The sequence below is a fragment of the Bos indicus x Bos taurus genome, chromosome 3 (genome assembly GCF_003369695.1).
Source record: "Bos indicus x Bos taurus breed Angus x Brahman F1 hybrid chromosome 3, Bos_hybrid_MaternalHap_v2.0, whole genome shotgun sequence".
NCBI classification, from domain to species: domain Eukaryota; kingdom Metazoa; phylum Chordata; class Mammalia; order Artiodactyla; family Bovidae; genus Bos; species Bos indicus x Bos taurus.
This window is the reverse complement of record NC_040078.1, coordinates 18926170-18948719: the sequence shown is the minus strand read 5'-3', so window position 1 is coordinate 18948719 and position 22550 is coordinate 18926170. Positions and strand designations below refer to the sequence as shown.

General features: G+C 39.5%; 1 protein-coding gene across 1 annotated transcript in view; it reads right to left on the bottom strand.

Annotated features, from left to right (window-relative positions):
- THEM4 (thioesterase superfamily member 4) overlaps positions 1 to 22550 on the bottom strand; it is a 49324-nt gene that overhangs the window by 4509 nt on the left and 22265 nt on the right. The window contains exons 3-4 of the mRNA XM_027533270.1: positions 21522 to 21681; positions 20441 to 20542 (exon numbers count right to left, since the gene is read on the bottom strand). Of these exons, the coding sequence (XP_027389071.1) occupies positions 20441 to 20542; positions 21522 to 21681 (262 nt within the window). The remainder of the gene's footprint in view (positions 1 to 20440; positions 20543 to 21521; positions 21682 to 22550) is intronic.

The window sequence follows — 22550 nt, the reverse complement described above, 5'->3', positions numbered from 1 at the left end:
CAACCATCTCATCCTCTGTCATCCCCTTCTCCTCCTGCCCTCAATCTTTCCCAGTATCAGGGTCTTTTCAAATGAGTCAACTCTTCACATCAGGTAGCCAAAGTATTGGAGTTTCAGCTTCAGCATCAGTCCTTCCAATGAATATTCAGGACCGACTTCCTTTAGGATGGACTGGTAGGATCTCCTTGCAGTCCAAGGGACTCTCAAGAGTCTTCTCCAACACCACAGTTCAAAAGCATCAGTTCTTCGGTGCTCAGTTTTATTTATAGTCCAACTCTCACATCCATACATGACTACTGGAAAAACCATAGCCTTGACTAGATGGACCTTTGTTGGCAAAGTAATGTCTCTGCTTTTCAATACACTCTCTAGGTTGGTCATAACTTTCCTTCCAAGGAGTAAGCGTCTTTTAGTTTCAATTAATTTATATTTAAATTTATATAGCTATATGTGTCTACTGGATATATGGCTATATGCGTCTATAGTCAACTCTGGGAATCTTAGAGAAAGTGCTGTAGTGAAAAATGTTAACCCTTTAAAGGTAAAATTTTAGTTGGTAGAAACACGAAGTAGAGCGGGGAGATGTGTTTTGTGTTCCTGTAGTACCATCATGTGGATTAAGGAACTACTCCACGAGGAAAGGAAATGAACATTCTGATTACCCTTCTGTCCAGTTTTTGCTCCCATTAGCTTTTCCTGAACTTCTTGATGAAAAAACTGAGCTTTGCCAATCCAGTATTTACTAAGATCTAGGGGACATTAGGTGTTCTTGCCTGCTCAGCATCTTCCTTTCCTACTAACATCACTCCTTTCATTTATCCATCTGTTCTCTCTCTCACCACTCATCCACACACCAACATTCCCTTTTCTTTGGGGAATCAGCACCATTTTTAACCCATGTATGTTGACTAGGGTTGACAGCTGACTTTTATCCCCCACACCCCCTGACTCCCCCCCCCCCCAACAGTGACTGGTTGTGCATATGAGCATGAGCTGAGACTCTCAATCTTGGAACTTGTGCTGGAGCCCTTGGGGCTGGGTTTTCTTTCTGCTTGAGTTGCTAGGCTTGCAAGATACAAGCCTGCCTGTTAGCTGTCGCACTAAATTGGGAAAGGCTACCCAAGGATGGAGAAGGTCTAAAGCAAAGTGTGGTTGAGACACAGGCACAGATTCAATGGCATCACTGAATGTCTGCACCCAGACATATCTGTCTTCTCCACCATGCAAGCCAATACGTTCCTTTTTTCCTTGCACTATTGTGAATTAAGAGGTCTGTTGCTTAGAATGAAAAGTTCCTTGTTTAATAAGAGAGAGTAAAGAAAGGAGAAATACAAAATAATATAACTGTTTATAGAATATAATTTTCTTAGTGCAACTAATATTTAGGCACAGATAAGCTTGATTGGCATAAAAAACAGGCTTCATATAATTTTATTTATCCAGTTTTATTAGACAACTTACTTAGATGTGTGTTAGAAGCAAAAAGAAAGATAATAGAGACACAAGCAAATTTTAAAAATAAAAGAGAAAAAATACATATACAACAAAGAGGCTTAAAAAGTTAAATGGTGAGTCTGACAAACAGATCAAGAAAACAGAGAAAGCATAAATAAATAAAGCAGAAAAACATCTACTGCTTTATTGACTAAGCCAAAGCCTTTGACTGTGTGGATCACAACAAACTGTGGAAAATTCTTAAAGAGATGGGAATGCCAGACCACCTGATGCCTCCTGAGAAATCTGTATGCAGGTCAAGAAGCAACAGTTAGAACTGAACATGGAACAACAGACTGGTTCCAAATTGGGAAAGGAGTACATCAAGGCTGTATATTATCACCCTGCTTATTTAACTTACATGCAGAGTACATCATCAGAAACGTTGGGCTGGATGAAGCACAAGCTGAAATCAAGATAGCTGTGAGAAATATCAAAACCCTCAGATATGCAGATGACACTACCTTTATGGCAGAAAGCAAAAAAGAAGTAAAGTGCCTCTTGATTAAAGTTAAAGAGGAGAGTGAAAAAGTTGGCTTACAGCTCAACATTCAGAGAACTAAGATCGTGGCATCTGGTCCCATCACTTCATGGGAAATAGATGGGGAAACAATGGAAACAGTGACAGACTTTATTTTTTTGGGCTCCAAAATCACTACAGATGGTGACAGCAGCCATGAAATTAAAAGACGCTTGCTCCTTGGAACAAAAGATATGACCAACCTAGACAGCATATTAAAAAGCAGAGACATTACTTTGAACAAAGGTCCATGTAGTCAAAGCTATGGTTTTTCCAGGAGTCATATATGGATGTGACTATAAAGAAAGCTGAGTGCTGAAGAACTGATGCTTCTGAACTGTGGTGTTGGAGAAGACTCTTGAGAGTCCCTTGGACTGCAAGGAGATCCAACCAGTCCATCCTAAAAGAAATCAGTCCTGAATATTCATTGGAAGGACTGATGCTGAAGCTGAAGGTCCAATACTTTGGCCACCTGATGGGAAGAATCAATTCATGGGAAAAGATCCTGATGCTGGGAAAGATTGAAGGCAGGAGGAGAAGGGGACGACAGCGGATGAGATGGTTGGATGGCATCACCAACTCGATGGATATGAGTTTGAGTAAGCTCCGGGAGTTGGTGATGGACAGGGAGGCCTGGCGTGCTGCAGTACATGGGGTAGCAAAGAGTCAGACATGACTGAGTGACTGGACTCAACTGACTGAATTGGGACCAAAAAGGACATAACTAAGTACTTAACTGAGGTAAGAAAAATTGAGAACACTATTAATAACTTCATGTTAATAAATTTAAAAACTCAGATGAAATGGAAAAAGTTGCCAAAAAAAAAGTTTTTGAAGTTGACAAAAAAAAGAAAAGGGTTAGAAAGCCTGAATAATTGAATAAAGAAGTCATTGAGGCCCTAAGAGGATAGAGCAGCCACACCCAGGAAGGATCCAGGTCTTTGAATCATTTCAGGGGTGGGTCCTTTACTAACTTTCACACATAAGACAATGCAAACAAAAAGTCTATTGATTTAATCAGGTAAAACGTTAAGCGTTATAAATGTACCTAGTGCTATCCCAACTAATTTACTACATTAAAAAAAAAAGTCCGTATTTTTGACTTCTAGTTTAATGTACAGAGAACTTGGCCTATAATATCTTGATTCTTTACAATATATTGAGGTTTGATCTATGGACTAATCCTGACTGGTTTTTGTAAATTTTCCAAGAATGTCTAAGCAGAAAGTATATTTTTCTCTAATTACTGAATATAGGGTTCAACATATGTCTAATAAATCATACTTGTGATCTTGAGGTGTTCAAATTTTTTTCTTTTTTTTGTCTGCTTGATTAATAATTGAGAACAGCTTGCTGGAATCTCCCACTATGAAAACAGATTAATTTATTCCTAAGAATCTACTAACTTTAAAATTATTTTATTATATACATACTGGATTAGAATTGTTTCTATCCACTACTGAATTGAATCTCATTATTATGAAGTAGTCTCCTCTACCCCCAGTATTAATTTTTGATAATTTATTTTTTTCCGTGGCTACTCCACTTTCTTTTGCCTAGCATATTTTCCCTTCCATTTTCTGTGTCATGTTTTAGATATGTCTCATATAAACAGTTTATAGATTTTTGTATTGTAAAAGTCAATTTTATAATTTCTTTCTCTGAACTGATGGTTTGGTCCATTTATAGTTAGTGTACTTAGTGTTTCATTAAGAGCTATTTCTACCATCTTATTTTGGTATTCTATTTGACTCTAATGATGCTTCCCCTCCCTTTCTTACATTTCAAAAAATTAAAAATTTCTATTTATTTATATAGTTATTTGGTTTTGACTCTTCTACTGGTTAGGCTTTAACTATATATACTCATTTTTTCATTATTATTTTAATCACTTTGCCACAGAAAAATACAAAAATTAATTATGTTCACCTATGTTTACCCCCTCCCCAAACTACATATTATTTTTTAAAATGCTTTTTAAATTTTATTTATTTATTGGACACAGCATGTGGGATCTTAGTTCCCCTCCACTGGGAGCTCAAAGTCTTAACCACTGGACCATCAAGGAAGTCCCCATACTATTTTCGTTCAGTATTTTAGCTGTTCTTTTTTGAAATCCCCAGAAGACAGCCATTATTACTACTTACATATAGATTTTGTGGAGATGTACATTATCAACATATTTACTGATATATTTGCTCATTATTCTTTCTTTCATCCTCCTGTCTGGTGGTATTACTTTTCTTCTTTCTTAAGTATATTCCTTAGAAGTTCCCTAGGACTGTCCTGTTTGTAAATGTTTCCCATTTTTGTTTAGGTAAAAATAAAAAACTTCATTTTTCAAGTTTAGTTTTGCCAAGAGCATGATTCTAAGTTACATGTTTCTTTTAGCACTCTGAAGATATTTTATTATCTTCTCACATGCACTATTGCTGAAAAGACATACACTGCTTCTAAGAGGCAAGACTACTCTGTTATGAGAATCCTGTCTTTTATTTCTGACTGCTTTTAGATCACTTTGCCTTTAGTATTCTATAATTTCTGAAGATACAGATTTCTTTTTATTTATATTTCTTATATCAAGTTGTACTTTCTGTATCTATGGCTCATGATTTTCTTTAGTTCTAGAATATACTCACTCATTATCTCTTCAAATATTAGATCTTTTCCATTCACTCTGCTGTCTTCTGGAACTCCAACCACAGCACATTAAGACTTTTCACTTGTCCTCTTAGCTTAACCTCTCTTGTTTTTCACTTCTTTTTCTATTGAATTCTTTTTCTTTTTGATTTTTTCAGATCTTTATTTCTGTTCACTTTCAGCTGTGTTTAAGTAATACAAGTCTATGCCCCAACCAGTAATGCTGAAGAAGCTGAAGTTGAACGGTTCTATGAAGACCTACAAGACCTTTTAGAACTAACACCCAAAAAAGATGTCCTTTTCATTATAGGGGACTGGAATGCAAAAGTAGGAAGTCAAGCAACACCTGGAGTAACAGGCAAATTTGGCCTTGGAATACGGAATGAAGCAGGGCAAAGACTAATAGAGTTTTGCCAAGAAAATGCACTGGTCATAACAAACACCCTTTTCCAACAACACAAGAGAAGACTCTATACATGGACATCACCAGATGGTCAACACTGAAATCAGATTGATTATATTCTTTGCAGCCAAAGATGGAGAAGCTCTATACAGTCAGCAAAAACAAGACCAGGAGCTGACTGTGGCTCAGACCATGAACTCCTTATTGCCAAATTCAGACTTAAATTGAAGAAAGTAGGGAACACCACTAGACCATTCAGGTATGACCTAAATAAAATCCCTTATGATTATACAGTGGAAGTGAGAAATAGATTTAAGGGCCTAGATCTGATAGATAGAGTGCCTGATGAACTATGGAATGAGGTTCGTGACATTGTACAGGAGACAGGGATCAAGACCATCCCCATGGAAAAGAAATGCAAAAAAGCAAAATGGCTGTCTGGGGAGGCCTTACAAATAGCTGTGAAAAGAAGAGAAGCAAAAAGCAAAGGAGAGAAGGAAAGATATAAACATCTGAATGCAGAGTTCCAAAGAATAGCAAGGAGAGATAAGAAAGCCTTCCTCAGCAATCAATGCAAAGAAATAGAGGAAAACAACAGAATGGGAAAGACTAGGGATCTCTTTAAGAAAATCAGAGATACCAAAGGAACATTTCATGCAAAGATGGGCTCGATAAAGGACAGAAATGGTATGGACCTAACAGAAGTAGAAGATATTAAGAAGAGATGGCAAGAATACACAGAAGAACTGTACAAAAAAGATCTTCATGACCCAGATAATCACGATGGTGTGATCACTGACCTAGAGCCAGACATCCTGGAATGTGAAGTCAAGTGGGCCTTAGAAAACATCACTACGAACAAAGCTAGCAGAGGTGATGGAATTCCAGTTGAGCTATTCCAAATCCTGAAAGATGATGCTGTGAAAGTGCTACACTCAATATGCCAGCAAATTTGGACAACTCAGCAGTGGCCACAGGATTGGAAAAGGTCAGTTTTCATTCCAATCCCAAAGAAACGCAATGCCAAAGAATGCTCAAACTACCGCACAATTGCACTCATCTCACATGCTAGTAAAGTAATGCTCAAAATTCTCCAAGCCAGGCTTCAGCAATATGTGAACCATGAACTTCCTGATGTTCAAGCTGGTTTTAGAAAAGGCAGAGGAACCAGAGATCAAATTGCCAATATCTGCTGGATCATTGAAAAAGCAAGAGAGTTCCAGAAAAGCATCTATTTCTGCTTTCTTGACTATGCCAAAGCCTTTGACTGTGTGGATCACAATGAACTGTGGACAATTCTGAAAGAGATGGGAATACCAGACCACCTGACCTGCCTCTTGAGAAATCTGTATGCAGGTCAGGAAGCAACAGTTAGAACTGGACATGGAACAACAGACTGGTTCCAAATAGGAAAAGGAGTTCGTCAAGGCTGTATATTGTCACCCTGTTTATTTAACGTATATGCAAAGTACATCATTAGAAACGCTGGACTGGAAGAAACACAAGCTGGAATCAAGATTGCCGGGAGAAATATCAATAACCTCAGATATGCAGATGACACCACTCTTATGGCAGAAAGTGAAGAGGAACTCAAAAGCCTCTTGATGAAAGTGAAAGTGGAGAGTGAAAAAGTTAGCTTAAAGCTCAACATTCAGAAAACGAAGATCATGGCATCTGGTCCCATCACTTCATGGGAAATAGATGGGGAACAGTGGAAACAGTGTCAGACTTTATTTTTCTGGGCTCCAAAATCACTGCAGATGGTGAGTGCAGCCATGAAATTAAAAGACGCTTACTCCTTGGAAGGAAAGTTATGACCAACCTAGACAGCATATTAAAAAGCAGAGACATTACTTTGCCAGCAAAGGTTCGTCTAGTCAAGGCTATGGTTTTTCCTGTGGTCATGTATGGATGTGAGAGTTGGACTGTGAAGAAGGCTGAGCACTGAAGAATTGATGCCTTTGAACTGTGGTGTTGGAGAAGACTCTTGAGAGTCCCTTGGACTGCAAGGAGATCCAACCAGTCCATTCTGAAGGACATCAGCCCTGGGATTTCTTTGGAAGGAATGATGCTAAAGCTGAAACTCCAGTACTTTGGCCACCTCATGCGAAGAGTTGACTCATTGGAAAAGACTCTGATGCTGGGAGGGATTGGGGGCAAGAGGAGAAGGTGACAGAGGATGAGATGGCTGGATGGCATAACTTACTCGATGGGTGTGAGTCTGTGTGAACTCCGGGAGTTGGTGATGGACAGGGAGGCCTGGCTTGTGCTGCGATTCATGGGGTCGCAAAGAGTCGGACACGACTGAGCAACTGATCTGATCTGATCTTAATCTATCTGCTGAGATGCTTCTGTTTTTATACAATATTTTCATTTCTGTAAGTTTTAGGTTCTGTGGCAATCCTGTTAATTTTTACAGCTTTGTGTTGCTTTCTCTTTTTGTGATTTCATCTTTTATTTCTTTAAACATCTCATACATAATTATTTTATACTATATATCTAATTATCATGCTATCTTAAGCCCCTGAGGGTCCAAGTCCATTGCTTATTGTTTCTGCTGATTCTCACGGTGGTTTATTTCCTTACATTTTGGCGCAGGATCTAGTTTTTCTCAACGAGGAATGTCCTTCAGAATTTCTGGTCTGCTATGTTGCATGAAAAAGTCTAATCTAGAACTTCCCAACCAATATACCATGGATGGGTTATAGAAATGTTGAGATCTTAATCCTTTTGGCTGCCTAGTCACCACAACTCAACTTAGCTTCTTTGTCTAATTATCTTAATGTACTAAGCACAAGGAAATAAATCAAGTGTGACATTTGGATCAGGGGGCTGAAAAGTATTTGGGATGATTAAGAAGCAGTTTTGCAAGTTTCCCTGGTGTCTCAGTGGTAAAGAATCCACCTGCCAACATAGGAGACATGGGTTCAATTCTGGGTATCGGGAAGATCCCCATGCCGTGGAGCAACTCAGCCTGCGTGCCACAACTATTGAGCCAGTGCGTTAGGGCCTGGAAACCACAACTACTGAGCCCATGTGCCCTGGAACCTGTGCTCAGCAACAGGAGAAGCCACTGCACACTGCAACTAGAGAGCAGCCCCAGCTCACCACAACTAGAGAAAAGCCCACACATCAGTGAAGACCAGAACCAGTATAAAAAGAAAGTAGTTTTGCTTGTTAGAAGCAGAAGGGTAGGTTAAGACACCCGAAACTGACACTATAAATTATCTTCAATTAAATTTTAATCCCAGGTGGTTGTCTCTAGCATCCCAGAGGGCCATCAGTTGATTAAGCATGCTTTTTTACTGTTACTACTATTATTATGAATCTAACAACTTCATACAAAAATACAGGGTCTGATAAATATTAACTTCTAGACTACTTATATAATCTAATGCATTATTCTGATCTTTAATCCTCAGAAGAGAATGGAGGTTGTACATTGTAGTGTCAAGTACCAGACCTAGAGGACTTGAGTTCTAACCCTGGCTGTATTCTCTCTATCCATGTGATTTCAGGTAAAACTTATTTTCAGTACACTTTCCAATTGTGGATAACAAATAAATAACAAAGTAACTGATTTATGTGAATAGTTTGTTGGATGAGACAAGGACTAAATATAAGACCTGGCAGGTTGCGTGTGCTCAACACACAAACACTTGTTGCACTAAACTGTAATCCAGATAAATACTCTGCTGAACTTGTTTCCAGATGAAACCCCCCACTTTTTTTTGACAATTGAGGTTGTAGTGTATTCTTCACCTTTATGTAAACAGAGAAAAATATTTTAAAAACTGTGAAACAAGGAAAAATACTAAAAATTTAATTTAAAATATATTATTTATCATGTTAGGAAAGCCATTTCTAGGATCTAATTTTTAGTCATAAATTATATAAAATATTGACTACATGTAAGGATGACAATTTCTCCCAAATTAATCTTTAAAGTCAACATAACTGCTATCTAAATCACATTTTGCTTTTGGGTAGAAGTCGACAAATTTATTCTAACTTTAATTTGGTTCACTCAAGTGAGACAGAGAGTTGGTTGATGAGACACAGGGTTAAACAAGAGAATGAGATACAGTGACAATCTGGGTGAGGGGCTAAAAATCTAAGGTACAACTAGGAATAAGAAGAAACTATCTCAACATCATAAAGGCCACATATGAAAAGCCTATAGCTAATCCCATACACAATGGTTTAAAGACTTGATACTTTTCCTCTAAGATTTGGAAGAAGGCAAAGATGCCTACTTTTGCCATTCCTATCAACAAAGTACTAGAAGTCTAGCCCGAGTAGTTAGGCAAGAAAAAGAAAGGAAAGGCAGACAAATCAGAAAGGAAGAAGTACATAATCTCTGTTCACAGGTGAAACGGTCTTATCTACAGAAACTCCCAAAGATTCCACAGAAAAACCATTAGAACTAATGAACAAATTCAGCAAAGTTGCAGGATATAAAATCAACATAAAAAATCAATTGCATTTTTATACACGAACCATGAACAATCTAAAAAGGAAACTGAGAAAACACTTTCATTAAAAACAACATCAATAAGAATAAAATACTTAAGAATAACCTTAATCAAAGAGACAAAAGACTAAGAAATTAGAGACACAAATAAATGGAAAGACATCTTGTGTTCATTAGTTAGAAGACTCTCTCTCTCTCTCTCTCTCTATATATATATATATTATTTAATTGGAGGCTAATTACTTTACAATATTGTGGTGGTTTTTGACATACATTCAATGAATCAGCCATGGGTGTACATGTGTTCCCCATCCTGACCCTCCCCATCCCATCCTTCAGGGTCAACCCAGTGTACCAGCCCTGAGCACCCTGTCTCATGCATGGAACCTGCACTGGCGATCTATTTCACATATGATAATATACATATTTCAGTGCTATTCTCTCAAATCATCCCACCCTCGCCTCCTCCCACAGAGTCCAAAAGTCTGTTCTTTACATCTGTGTCTCTTTTGCTGTCTCGCATATAGGGTCATCATTACCATCTTTCTAAATTCCATATATATGCGTTAATATACTGTATTGGTGTTTTTCTTTCTGACTTACTTTGCTCTGTATAATAGGCTTCAGTCTCATTCACCTCATTAGAACTGATTCAAATGCATTCTTTTTAACAGCTGAGTAATATTCCATTATATATATGTATCACAGCTTTCTTATCCATTTGTCTGCCAATGGATATCTAGGTTGCTTTCATGTCCTGGCTATTATAAACAGTGCTGCGATGAACATTGGGGTACACATGTCTCTTTCAATTCTGGTTTCCTCAGTGTGTATGCCCAGCAGTGGGATTGCCGGGTTGTATGGCAGTTCTATTTCCAGTTTTCTAAGGAATCTCCACACTGTTCTCCATAGTGGCTGTACTAGTTTTCATTCCTACCATCAGTATAAGAGGGTTCCTTTTTCCCCACACCCTCTCCAGCATTTATTGTTTCTAGACTTTTTGACAGCAGCCATTTTGACTAGTGTGAGATGGTACCTCATTGTGGTTTTGATTTGCATTTCTCTGATAATGAAGACTCAATATTTTTAAGATGTCATTACTACCCAAAGCAATTTTCAGATTCAGGGCAATCCCCATTAAAATGTCAATGGCATTTTTCTCCATTGTGTTTTCAAGGTTTTTGAACATCTTTACTATCATTATTCTGAATTCTTTTTCAGGTAGTTTGCCTATTTCTTCTTCATTTATTTGGACTTCTGTGTTTCTACTTTTTCCTTCATTTGTATAGTATTTCTGTGCCTTTTCACTATTTGTGTGTGTGTGTGTTTGAGGTCTCCTTTTCCCAGGCTTCAAGGCTGAATTCTCCTTCCTTTTGGTTTCTGCCTTTCTAAGGTTGGCCCAGTGGTTTGTGTAAGCTTTGTACAGGGTGAGATTTGTGCTGAGTTTTTTGTTTGTTTTTCCTCTGATGGCCAAGGCTGAGTGAGGTGGTAATCCTGTCTACTGATGATTGGGCTTATATTTTTGTTTTGTTTGTTGTTTAGATGAGGCATCCTGCACAGGGTGCTACTGGTGGTTGCGTGATGCTGGGTCTTGTATTCAAGTGGTTTCCTTTGTGTGAGTTCTCACCATTTGATACTCCCTAGGGTTAGTTCTCTGGGAGTCTAGGGTATTGGAGTCAATGCTCCCATTCTAAAGGCTCAGGGTTTGATCTCTGGTCAGGAATGAAGATTCCACAAGTGGTTTGTTATGGCATTAAGTAAGATTAAAACAAATACCCCAAAACAAGAAAGCAAAGATGCTGCTAAGTCACTTCAGTCGTGTCCGACTCTGTTTGACCCCATAGACGGCAGCCTACCAGGCTCCCCCGTCCCTGGGATTCACCAGGCAACAACACTGGAGTGGGCTGTCATTTTCTTCTCCAATGCGTGAAAGTGAAAGGTGAAAGTGAAGTCGCTCAGTCGTGTCCGACTGTTCATGACCCCATGGACGGCAGCCTACCAGGCTCCTCCGTCCATGGGATTTTCCAGGCAAGAGTACTGGAGTGGGGTGCCATCGCTTTCTCCAAAGCAAAGATGAACCCCAGACAAATGGCAGTTACAAAATTAGGCAAATAATAATTAAAATAATGGAGTATACATATATACCCAAAAGCAAAGTCAAAATAGTCCATAAAAATACAGTACAGTAGACTGACCTGGAGAACAAATGAAATAAAAAATTGTATTTACCTGTTAAGAACAAAACTAACTAAAGCACAAACTGGAAAATAAAACTAAAGCAAGGTGCCAAGTAGGGAATAAAGCAATGAAAACAAAACTAACAAATATGTTGAGAGGAAAGGAAAGAAAGAAAAAATAAGAAAGAATAGACATGCAAAGTTAAACAGAGGTAGATGAAGAAGATTTATATACATTAAAGATTAACTGCAAGGGGAAAAGAATAGTAGGAAAGGCAAACAAAGGAATAAACATAGAAAAAATATAATAGGTTTAAAAAAGTTAAAATTATAAAAGAGAGAGAGAAAAAAAAGGAAAACTCCACAGAACTGCAAAAGCCCAACATAGAGACAGAGGTTTATAACAACAATAAAAAGTGTGACTGAATATACACGTATACATATATACCCATCGGTTCAGTTCAGTCACTCAGTCGTGTCCGACTCTTTGCGACCCCATGAATCACAGCACGCCAGGCCTCCATGTCCATCACCAACTCCCGGAGTTCACTCAAACTCATGTCCATCGAGTCGGTGATGCCATCCAGCCATCTCATCCTCTTTTGTCCCCTTCTCCTCCTGCCCCTAATCCCTCCCAGCATCAGGGTCTTTTCCAATGAGTCAACTCTTCGCATGAGGTGGCCAAAGTATTGGAGTTTCAGCTTCAGCATCAGTCCTTCCAATGAACATCCAGGACCAATCTCCTTTAGGATGGACTGGTTGGACCTCCTTGCAGTCCAAGGGACTTTCTCAAGAGTCTTCTCCAACACCACAGTTCAAAAGCATCAGTTCTTCGGTGCTCAGCCTTCTTCACAGTCCAACTCTCACATCCATACACGACCACTGGAAAAACCATAGCCTTGAGTAGACGGACCTTTGTTGGCAAAGTAATGTCTCTGCTTTTGAATATGCTATCTAGGTTGGTCATAACTTTCCTTCCAAGGAGTAAGCGTCTTTTAATTTCATGGCCGAAATCACCATCTGCCCTGATTTTGGAGCCCCCAAAAATAAAGTCTGATACTCTTTCCACTGTTTCCCCATCTATTTCCCATGAAGTGATGGGACCAGATGCCATGATCTTAGTTTTCTGAATGTTGAGTTTTAAGCCAACTTTTTCACTCTCCTCTTTCACTTTCATCAAGAGGCTTTTTAGTTCCTCTTCACTTTCTGCCATAAGGGTGGTGTCATCTGTATATCTGAGGTTATTGATATTTTTCCTGGCAATCTTGATTCCAGCTTGTGCTTCTTCCAGCCCAGCATTTATACACCCATAAGCAAAATAAAAACAGTCCAACAAAAATAAAGTCAGTAGATTGACCCAATGAACAAAGAAAACCAAAAATTATATCTACCAGTTAAGAACAAAACTATTGCATATATATTCTTTCTTTCCTTTCTTTCCCTTCCTCTCAACATATTTGTTAGTTTTATTTTCATTGCTTTATTTCCCATTTGGCACCTTGCTTTAGTTTTGTTTTCCAGTTTGTGTTTTAGTTAGTTTTGTTCTTAATTGGTAGATATAATTTTTGGTTTCCTTTATTCACTGGGTCAATTTGTTAGTTTTGTTTTCACCAGATGGTCAATACTGAAATCAGATTGATTATATTATTTGCAGCCAAAGATGGAGAAGCTCTATATAGCCAGCAAAAACAAGACTGGGAACTGACTGTGGCTCAGATTATGAACTCCTTATTGCCAAATTCAGACTTAAATTGAAGAAAGTAGGGAAGACCACTAGACCATTCAGGTATGACCTAAATCAAATCCCTTAACGATTATACAGTGGAAGTGACAGATTCAAGGGATTAGATCTGATCAAGTGCCTGATGAACTATGGACGGAGGTTCGTGACATTATACAGAAGACAGGGATCAAGACCATTCCCAAGAAAAAGAAATGCAAAAAAGAAAAATGGCTGCCTGAGGAGGCCTTACAAATAGCTGTGAAAAGAAGAGAAGCAAAAAGGAAAGGAGAAAAGGAAAGATATACCCATTTGAGTGCAGAGTTCCAAAGAATAGCAAGGAGAGATAAGAAAGCCTTCCTCAGTGATCAGTGCAAAGAAATAGAGGAAAACAATAGAATGGGAAAGACGAGAGGTCTCTTCAAGAAAATTAGAGATACCAAAGGAACATTTCATGCAAAGATGGGCTCAATAAAGGACAGAAATGGTATGGATCTAACAGAAGCAGAAGATATCAAGAAGAGGTGGTAAGAATACACAGAAGAATTATACAAAAAAGATCTTTATGACCCAGATAATCACAATGGTGTGATCACTCAACTAGGGCCAGACATCCTGGAATGAGACGTCAAGTAGGCCTTAGGAAGCATCACTATGAACAAAGCTAGTGGAGGTGATGGAATTCCAGTTGAGCTTTTTGAAATCCTAAAAGATGATGCTGTGAAAGTGCTGCACTCAATATGTCAGCAAATTTGGACAACTCAGCAGTGGCCACAGGACTGGAAAAGGTCAGTTTTCATTCCAATCCCAAAGAAAGGCAATGCCAAAGAATGCTCAAACTACCGCACAATTGCACTCATCTCACATGCTAGTAAAGTAATGCTCAAAACTCTCCATGCCAGGCTTCAACAGTATGTGACCCTGAACTTCCAGATATTCAAGCTAGATTTCAAAAAGGCAGAGGAACCAGAGATCAAATTGCCAACATCCGTTGGATTATCAAAAAAGCAAGAGAGTTCCAGAAAAACATTTACTTGTGCTTTATTGACTATGCCAAAGCCTTTGACTATGTGGATCACAATAAACTGTGGACAATTCTGAAAGAGATGGGAATACCAGACCACCTTACCTGCCTCTTGAGAAATCTGTATGCAGGTCAAGAAGCAACAGTTAGAACTGGACATGGAACTAACAGACTGGTTCCAAATCGGGAAAGGAGTACGTCAAGGCTATATATTGTCACCCTGCTTATTTAACTTATATGCAGAGTACATCATGAGAAACGCTGGGCTGGATGAAGCACAAGCTGGAATCCAGATTGTTGGGAGAAATATCAACAACCTCAGATATGCAGATGACATCACCCTTATGACATAAAGTGAAGAAGAACTAAAGAGACTAATTGATGAAAATGAAAGAGGAGAGTGAAAAAGTTGGCTCAAAGCTCAATGTTCAGAAAACTAAGATCATGGTATCTGGCCCATTCACTTCATGGCAAACAGATGGGGAAACAATGGAAACAGTGAGACTTAATTTTTGGGTTTCAAAATCACTGCAGATGGTGATTGCAGCCATGAAATTAAAAGATGCTTACTCCTTGGAAGAAAAGTTATGACCAACCTAGACAGCACATTAAAAAGCAGAGACATTACTTTGACAACAAAGGTCAATCTAGTCAATCCTATGGTTTTTCCAGTAGTCATGTATGGATGTGAGAGTTGGACTATAAAGAAAGCTGAGCACCGAAGAATTGATGCTTTTCAACTGTGGTATTAGAAAAGACTACTGAGAGTCCCTTGGACTGCAAGGAGATCCAACCAGTCCATCCTAAAGGAAATCAGTCCTGAATATTCATTGCAAGGACTGATGTTGAAGCTGAAACTCCAATACTTTGGCTATGTGATGCGAAGAGCTGACTCATTTGAAAAGACCCTGATACTGGAAAGATTGAAAGCAGGAGGCGAAGAGGATGACAGAGAATGATATAGTTGGATGGCATCACCGACTCAATGGACATGAGTCTGAGTAAACTCTGGGAGTTGGTGATGGACAGTGAGGCCTGGCATGCTGCAGTCCATGGGGTCACAAAGAGCTGGACAAGACTGAGTGACTGAACTGAACTGAACTGCAAGGGGAAAAGAACAGTAGGAAAAGGAAACAAAGGAATATATGTAGAAAGATAGTAATTGGTTTAAAAAATGAAAAATTGAAATTAAAAAAAAGAGAAAAGAAAAAAAAAAAAAAAAAAAGGAAAACTCCCCAGAACTGCAAAAGCCCAACATAGAAGCAGAGGTTTAAAACAACAATAAAAAATGTGACTGAGGAAAAAAAAAAAGCTCAGAAGCTTAATTAGATTTCATAATGCCAATAAAATTGACAACTACAAGAAGGAGAAAAAAAAATCCAAAAGTATCTACAGAACAAGTCAAAACATAAGAATAATAAATGTTTTTCTTGAGTCACTGGTGTCAGAGTTCTTTCCCCCTCTGGGAGTCACAGTGCACCTCACCTCCCTAGGATGCCCTCCAACACTGTGCTGATCTCTGGATCTGCTGTGGGGGCAGCTCAGATTCTAATCTGGTCCCACTCCTGTGCGTTCTTGCCTCCAATGTCCACAGCTATCAGAGCTAGTACGTTTTCTTTTGTGGGAGCTCTCAGTGGCCTTTTATATATTTCATAGACACAGAGTCTGCCTAGTTGATTCTGTAGATTTAATCTACAGCTTGTACATCTGGTGGGAAGGTTTTGGGTCTTCTTCTGTAGCCACACTGCCTCTGGGTTTCAACTGTGGTTTTATTTCCACCTCTACATGTGGGTCATCCACTGGGGTTTGCTCCTGAGGCTGCCCTGGAAGACTTGGGTGTGCCCACGTGAGGGCCAGGTGTGGAGATGGTGCAGCTGCTTGGGTCACAGGGGTTCTGGCAGCACCAGGTACTCAGGGGAGTTGGTGGCTAGGGCAGCAGGAAATATAGTGCTCTAGAAGGGTATGGCAACCAGTATTGGCCAATACATTCCAGTATTCTTGGTTGGAGAATCCCCCTGACAGAGAAGCCTGGCAGGCCATAGTTCACAGGAGTGCAGAGTTGGACAGGACCGAAGCAGCCCTGTGCGCATAGATGCAAGACTTTTTTTTTGTCTGTGGCAGCTCTGCCCCAGTGAGAGTTGAGCATGAAGGTGGCACAGCTGCTTGGCTTGTGGGGACCCTGGCAGCACCAAGTGTGCAGGGACATGAACTGCCTCCACCATAGGAGTTATGGCACTCTCAGAGTCTTTTTTCGAGTCTCTTGGAGCTGGTGATCAGAAGGCCTCTTTGGCCAGTCTTTCTCTGTAGCTCCACCCATTCAGGCACTTAGAGTGCTTGCTCCCTTACCTGGGGCCCTTCTCTGTTGTTCCGCGTGTCAGGCACACAGAGGGGCCCCCTTGGCTGGGGTCCTACTCTGTAGTTTGGCACACCAGTCACTTAAAGGAGCACCCTGGGTGGGGTCCTACTCTGTAGTTCAGTGCATCAGGTGTTTGATGGGCCAGCCTCTCTATTGTTCAGCTGCCAACACTGGCATATGGGGACAGAGAGGCTATGGTGGAGGCTCCACCTGCTACGTGTGACTCAGCAGTATCGCCTGGCTTCCATGGCCGCCCGGTTTTCCTCCACAGGTATTTCCCACCACAGTCTCCTTCCTCACCTCCCCTTGATCCGTCTCTCCACAGTCAACAGCAGCCCTCGCCCTGGGATTGCTCCACAACCCCTAAACTCCAGCTCCCAGCCTCTGCGCCTTCCAGGGGACCTGCATCCCTGTCTGGGGCATGTATAGCTGTGGCAAGGACTGTCTGATTCTCATTCCATTTAGGCTGCCACAAAGCAGCTGTCTTACTCTCAGCCTTAAATGTTTCTCCTCTGACTCAGACAATTGCCCCAGTGTGGGGATCGGACCCCTGCCTCAGTTCCGCCACCCGCCGAGGGCAGGTCCGGTCCCGCTAACATTCCTGTTTTTCCCCCTAGTTCCTTTATCCTACCAAGTTTTGCATGGTTCTATATATTCTTTTCTGCTGGTCAAGTACTTCCATCTGCTCTCAGCTGGTGTTCTGCATGCACTTCTGTGTCTGAAGGTGTATTCCTGATGTATCCGTGAGAGAGATGTTCTCCATGTCCACCTGCTTCTCTGCCATCTTGTTCTCTCCTCAATGACATTTTTTTGTAGAAAAAGAAAAATCCACCTAAAGTTTACGTGAATCTCAAGGGACTCCAAAGAGCCAAAACAATCTTGAAAAAGAAGGAAAAAGTTGTAAATCTCACACTTCTTGATTACAAAACATTACAAAACTACAATAATCAAGATAATGTGGTACTGGCTAAAGACAGACTATATAGATCAATGGAATAGAATAGAAAGCCTAGAAATAAACCCTCACATATATGGTCAAATGATTTTCTACAAGTGACCAAAACAACTCAATGTGGAAACGACAGTCTCTTAAAAAAATGGTGCTGGGAAAACTGGATATCCACAAGTAGAAGAATGAAGTTGGACTCTTGCCTTAAACCACATATAAGAAAAATAATGTGAAAAGGACTGAAGACCTATATGAAAGACCTAAAACTATAAAACTCCTAGAAGAAAACATTGGGGAAAAGCTTCATGATGTTGGTTCAGTAATGATTTCTTGGATATGACACCAAAGACAGAGACAACAAAATTTAAAAAAAAGGGGAATACATCAAACTTAAAAAATTCTGTGCAAATGGGAATGTGCATGTGTGCTAAGTCACTTCAGTTGTGTCCAACTCTTTGCAAGCCTATGGACTGCAGCCTGCCAGGCTCCTCTGTCCATGGGATTCTCTAGGTGTGAATACTGGAGTGAGTTGCCATGCCCTCCTCCAGGGATTCTTCCCAATCCAGGGATCAAACCCATGTCTTTTATGTCGCCTGCATTGGTAGACAGGTTCTTTACCACTAGTGCCACCTGGGAAATACAAGGTTAAGTGTAGATGAAATAATAAGATTTGTAATCACTGAGATAATTTGATAATTAGAAGAAACTAACTTGATGTTTACTTAAATCCAATTATGTTTTTAATTAGTGTTTTAGTATTTAAAATAATTTATATTGTATTATTTATGTGTGGATTTGTTAATATGTCTATAGTTGTAGACTTTCAGGTGGTCCAGTGGTTCAGAATCTACCTGCCAGTGCAAAGGACATGGGTTCGATAACTGGTCTGGGGAGATTCCACATGCCCCTAGGGCAGCTAAGCTCATAAGCCACAATTTACTGAAGCCTGTGTGTCCCAGAGCCCATGCTCTGCAACAAGAGAAGCCATTGCAATGACAGGCCTGCATATGGCAACTAAAGAGTAGTCCCCTGCTTGCTGCAACAAGAGAAAGCCCTCGTGCAGCAACCAAGACAAAAAATAAATAAAATTTTAAAAAATGTCTGTAGTTGTGTTAGTTGATGACACTGAATTTAATTGGGGTGACAGTAATAGCAGTTAAGGACCCACTTTCCCAATCTCTTTTAATGCTAATGAGATTAAATGGGTGTGTTGTGCAGTACATACAAGAAGTCTTTTTGAAAGAGAGAAGACAACTCTATCCTTATTCCTCAATCCTGCTGTGCAGGACATGTGATGACAGGTTTTATTGCCACTCTGAACTGTGAAAAGATGAGCTGGAAAGAGCCTGCATCTCTGGAGCTGCCATACTAGATTTCTTTCACATAAGTTTCTATCTTGTTAAAGTTATTTTTATTTTGAAGTTACTATTATTGGCAGTTGGGGAGGATGAAGTTAAAGCAGCTGGCCTCCAACTTTTTGGTGTGTGTGTGTGTGTGTGTGTGTGTGTCTTGTGGGGAGCAAAGAGAAACGCTCCCAGGGGGCAAGTGATTCTGACTAATTTTTTCTCACTGGGCCTGCAGGTAATTAGACCAGGAGTTGGCAAAGTATGTCTCATTGGCCAGCTACTTGTTTTAAAAATAAAATTTTATTGGAACACAGCTTTATCCATTTATTTATGTATTGTCTGTGGTTGCTTTTGTGCTATGCTGGCAGAGTTGAGTAGTTGCAGAGACTGTATGGCCCATAAAGCATAAAAGATTTGTAGAAAAAGTTATGCTGACCCCTGAAATAAACTGATGATACATGATAGGGGGGAAGAGTCTTTTTCTATAGGATGCCCTGAGTAGGACATACCTGGATAAGTATTACTTAAAGTGAATAAACCCATAATCTATGAAGCATGGCTCCCTGATGACTGCCACAGAAGCCATCCAACAGAAGCCATCCAACTCTCTGGAATATAATATGGAGATGTTTTGTTACCTACATGCTTCCTACTGTGTGAAATAATAACCCTCAGAACCTTGTTTGGAGCTCTTCTCTACTAACCTCTGTTTTTAAACTCTGTTCTGCCCTATTGGTCTCCTTCTCTATGCTTATGCCAATATCCATAATATTTGATTAACTGTAGAGGTATAGCTGCATAATTGAAGAATTAGATAAGATCATGCTGAGCTTTGTTTTTAATGGATACCAAAATTTTCTTGCTGCCCTTTTATTTCTTTGTGTAATGTTATATAAAACTTATGTTTTGTTATGTAGAGGTATTTAGTGCTTCACTCAGATTCCTTTCAATCCTTTTTTCCCTTTGCTTTTTGGATACTTTTCTTAGAGCCTGCTCTACTGAAAGACTGTGAGCGAGAAGTACTTGGGAATTTATGGTCCCAGGGTAGTTCTTTTCTTATGACGAATGTGTGAGAGAATATGAAGACTCCAGCTCCCTTGCCTGAGGTAGGGACAATCCCGAGGTACACATTTCACTCTGGAATTCTTTGCATGTTCAGGATGAAGCTACCCTTTGCAGGACTGAGAGCCTAACCTTGGGTGACTTCCTTCCCTGTCCTTCTCCCATGCCCTAGCTAGTTTCCTCTCCGAGTACGTTCTTTCTTGCACAGAAATCCTTTTCTCAGGGTCTGCTGCTGGGGAATCCAACTAAGAAGTAAAGAATACCCATGAATTTACCTTTTAAAATTGATGTTGAGATTTGCAGTCATGACAGCTCCGCCAGTACACGAACCAAGAGCAATATCTATCATTGTTGCCATGGCACCTCCATGAAGCAATCTAGGTACAACAGGAGGAAATAAGAAAGGTATTCAGAAGTTTTGAGAACAGCCTCTTCAGAGACAAAAATTATCCAAGCATCCCATATAATTTATTTCTGAAAGTTCCACTTATTTAATAGTTCACATGCAAGGTACTAAATATCAAATTATATTCATGTTCTTCTCACCTTTGTTTTGTTCATAGCATAATACTGTAGTATTTGTAACAAAGCTAGAACCTAATAATAATCAGGTCACAAGTAAGCAAAAAGCTGAAATGCAATTTAGGAAATTTATGTTTTTATCAACCTATATAAATCATTGTTTAAAAATTTAGGAAATGCAGACAAACAGAAGAAAAAGAAACTAAAGATTATAAGGCCATCTGCTGCTGTTGCTAGGTCAGAGAAGGGAACTCACCTATACTGTTGGGGGGAATGCAAGTTGGTACAACCACTAGGGAGAACAGTATGGAGGATCCTTAGAAAACTAAAAATAGAGTTACCATATGATCCAGCAATCCCACTTCTGGGCATACATCTAGATGAAAGTGTGCTAAGTCGCTCAGTCGTGTCCGACTCTTTGTGACTCCATGGACTGTAGCCCATCAGGCTCCTCTATCCATGGGATTCTCCAGACAAGAATACTAGAGTGGGGTGTCATGCCCTCCTCCAGGGGATCTTCCTGACCCAGGGATCAAGCCCACATCTCCTGCATTGCAGGTGGATTCTTTACTGCTGAGCCACCTTCAGGGAAGGCTATAAGGCCATCTAGTGACAAACCATTATTAACATGTTAATGATACTCTCTAAAATTATATGCTTGCACTACGTCCTATGCTTTTGTCATTCAATAATTTGCATCTCTCTCTCTCTATATATATATATATCCATGTCAGTAAATATATATCTATATTACCACTTGAATGCCTTTATTGTAGTCCATTGATACAAGGCGATACTCTTCTTAGATCCACATTTCTAGGCTATCATTCTTACCCAGGTACTCCTTGCAGATAAGGACCTCCTTGAAACAAGCAAACTGTCCTTTTCTCATCATTATTCTTGAATATCACATATTCAAAGCCCAGGCCATCCTCAAAGCCTCTGGTGAAGAGCTGGGCCTGTGATAATCGTTCTTCTTCCACAAGCTTTGGGTCTGCAGGGCAATCAGATGGATGCGCACATGAGAAACAGGTATGAGAAAAACACCATGTCAGAGACAAATATCTGTTCCCTGTGAGAATCACAGGTCAATAGATGATTGATTAAAATGCCAGCCAGGTGCAAAATCGAAGGGGATGGGAGAGTTCCAAAGAAAGAGAATATAGGATATTTGTTCCTGTGGAATTGGTCTAAGTGGGGACACAGTAAAAAATAAATGAAATCAAAACAAAGTACTAACACATGGCAATCAGGAAATACAGTACATAAATGTGAAGGGAATATGGAATAATATAATAAAGTATAGACAGAAATCCTTCTTCAAATAAGTGCAATTAAAATGGGATTTGAAGAGAGTGAGGAATGTAATAGTAGAGGAATTTTCCTTGCAGACATGAGTTTAACCTGAGCAGAAGATAGATATCATACTGAATCAGAAACTGAGCCAGTTCAACCCAATATTCAATGTGATTATGATGCTTGAGTCTGAAACTCAGGGTCAGAACCATTATGGTTCATGAAATCAAGTTAGTGGGTTGTAAGACTTTAAAAAGAAACTTAAAAAAAATCCTCATGCTTCACATATATCCTGGATAAGTACTAGTGTACTCATTTAGATATGTTTTCTCAGTTATACAACTGTGCACAAGTTGTGTGTTCTGAGTTGTGAGTCAAAATGTAGGTAACTTCAAAATAAAGACTAAAAACTACTGCTCTGAGGGAAGGGCATATTTTTTCTTTCATATACATTTTAAGATTTAATTCCCAAAACTCTCAGCTTTCTTTTACAGCTCATCATGATTTGCTATGTATAATGCTGTTTCCTTTATTGCTATAAGATTTACATTTACAAACTTGGAAAAG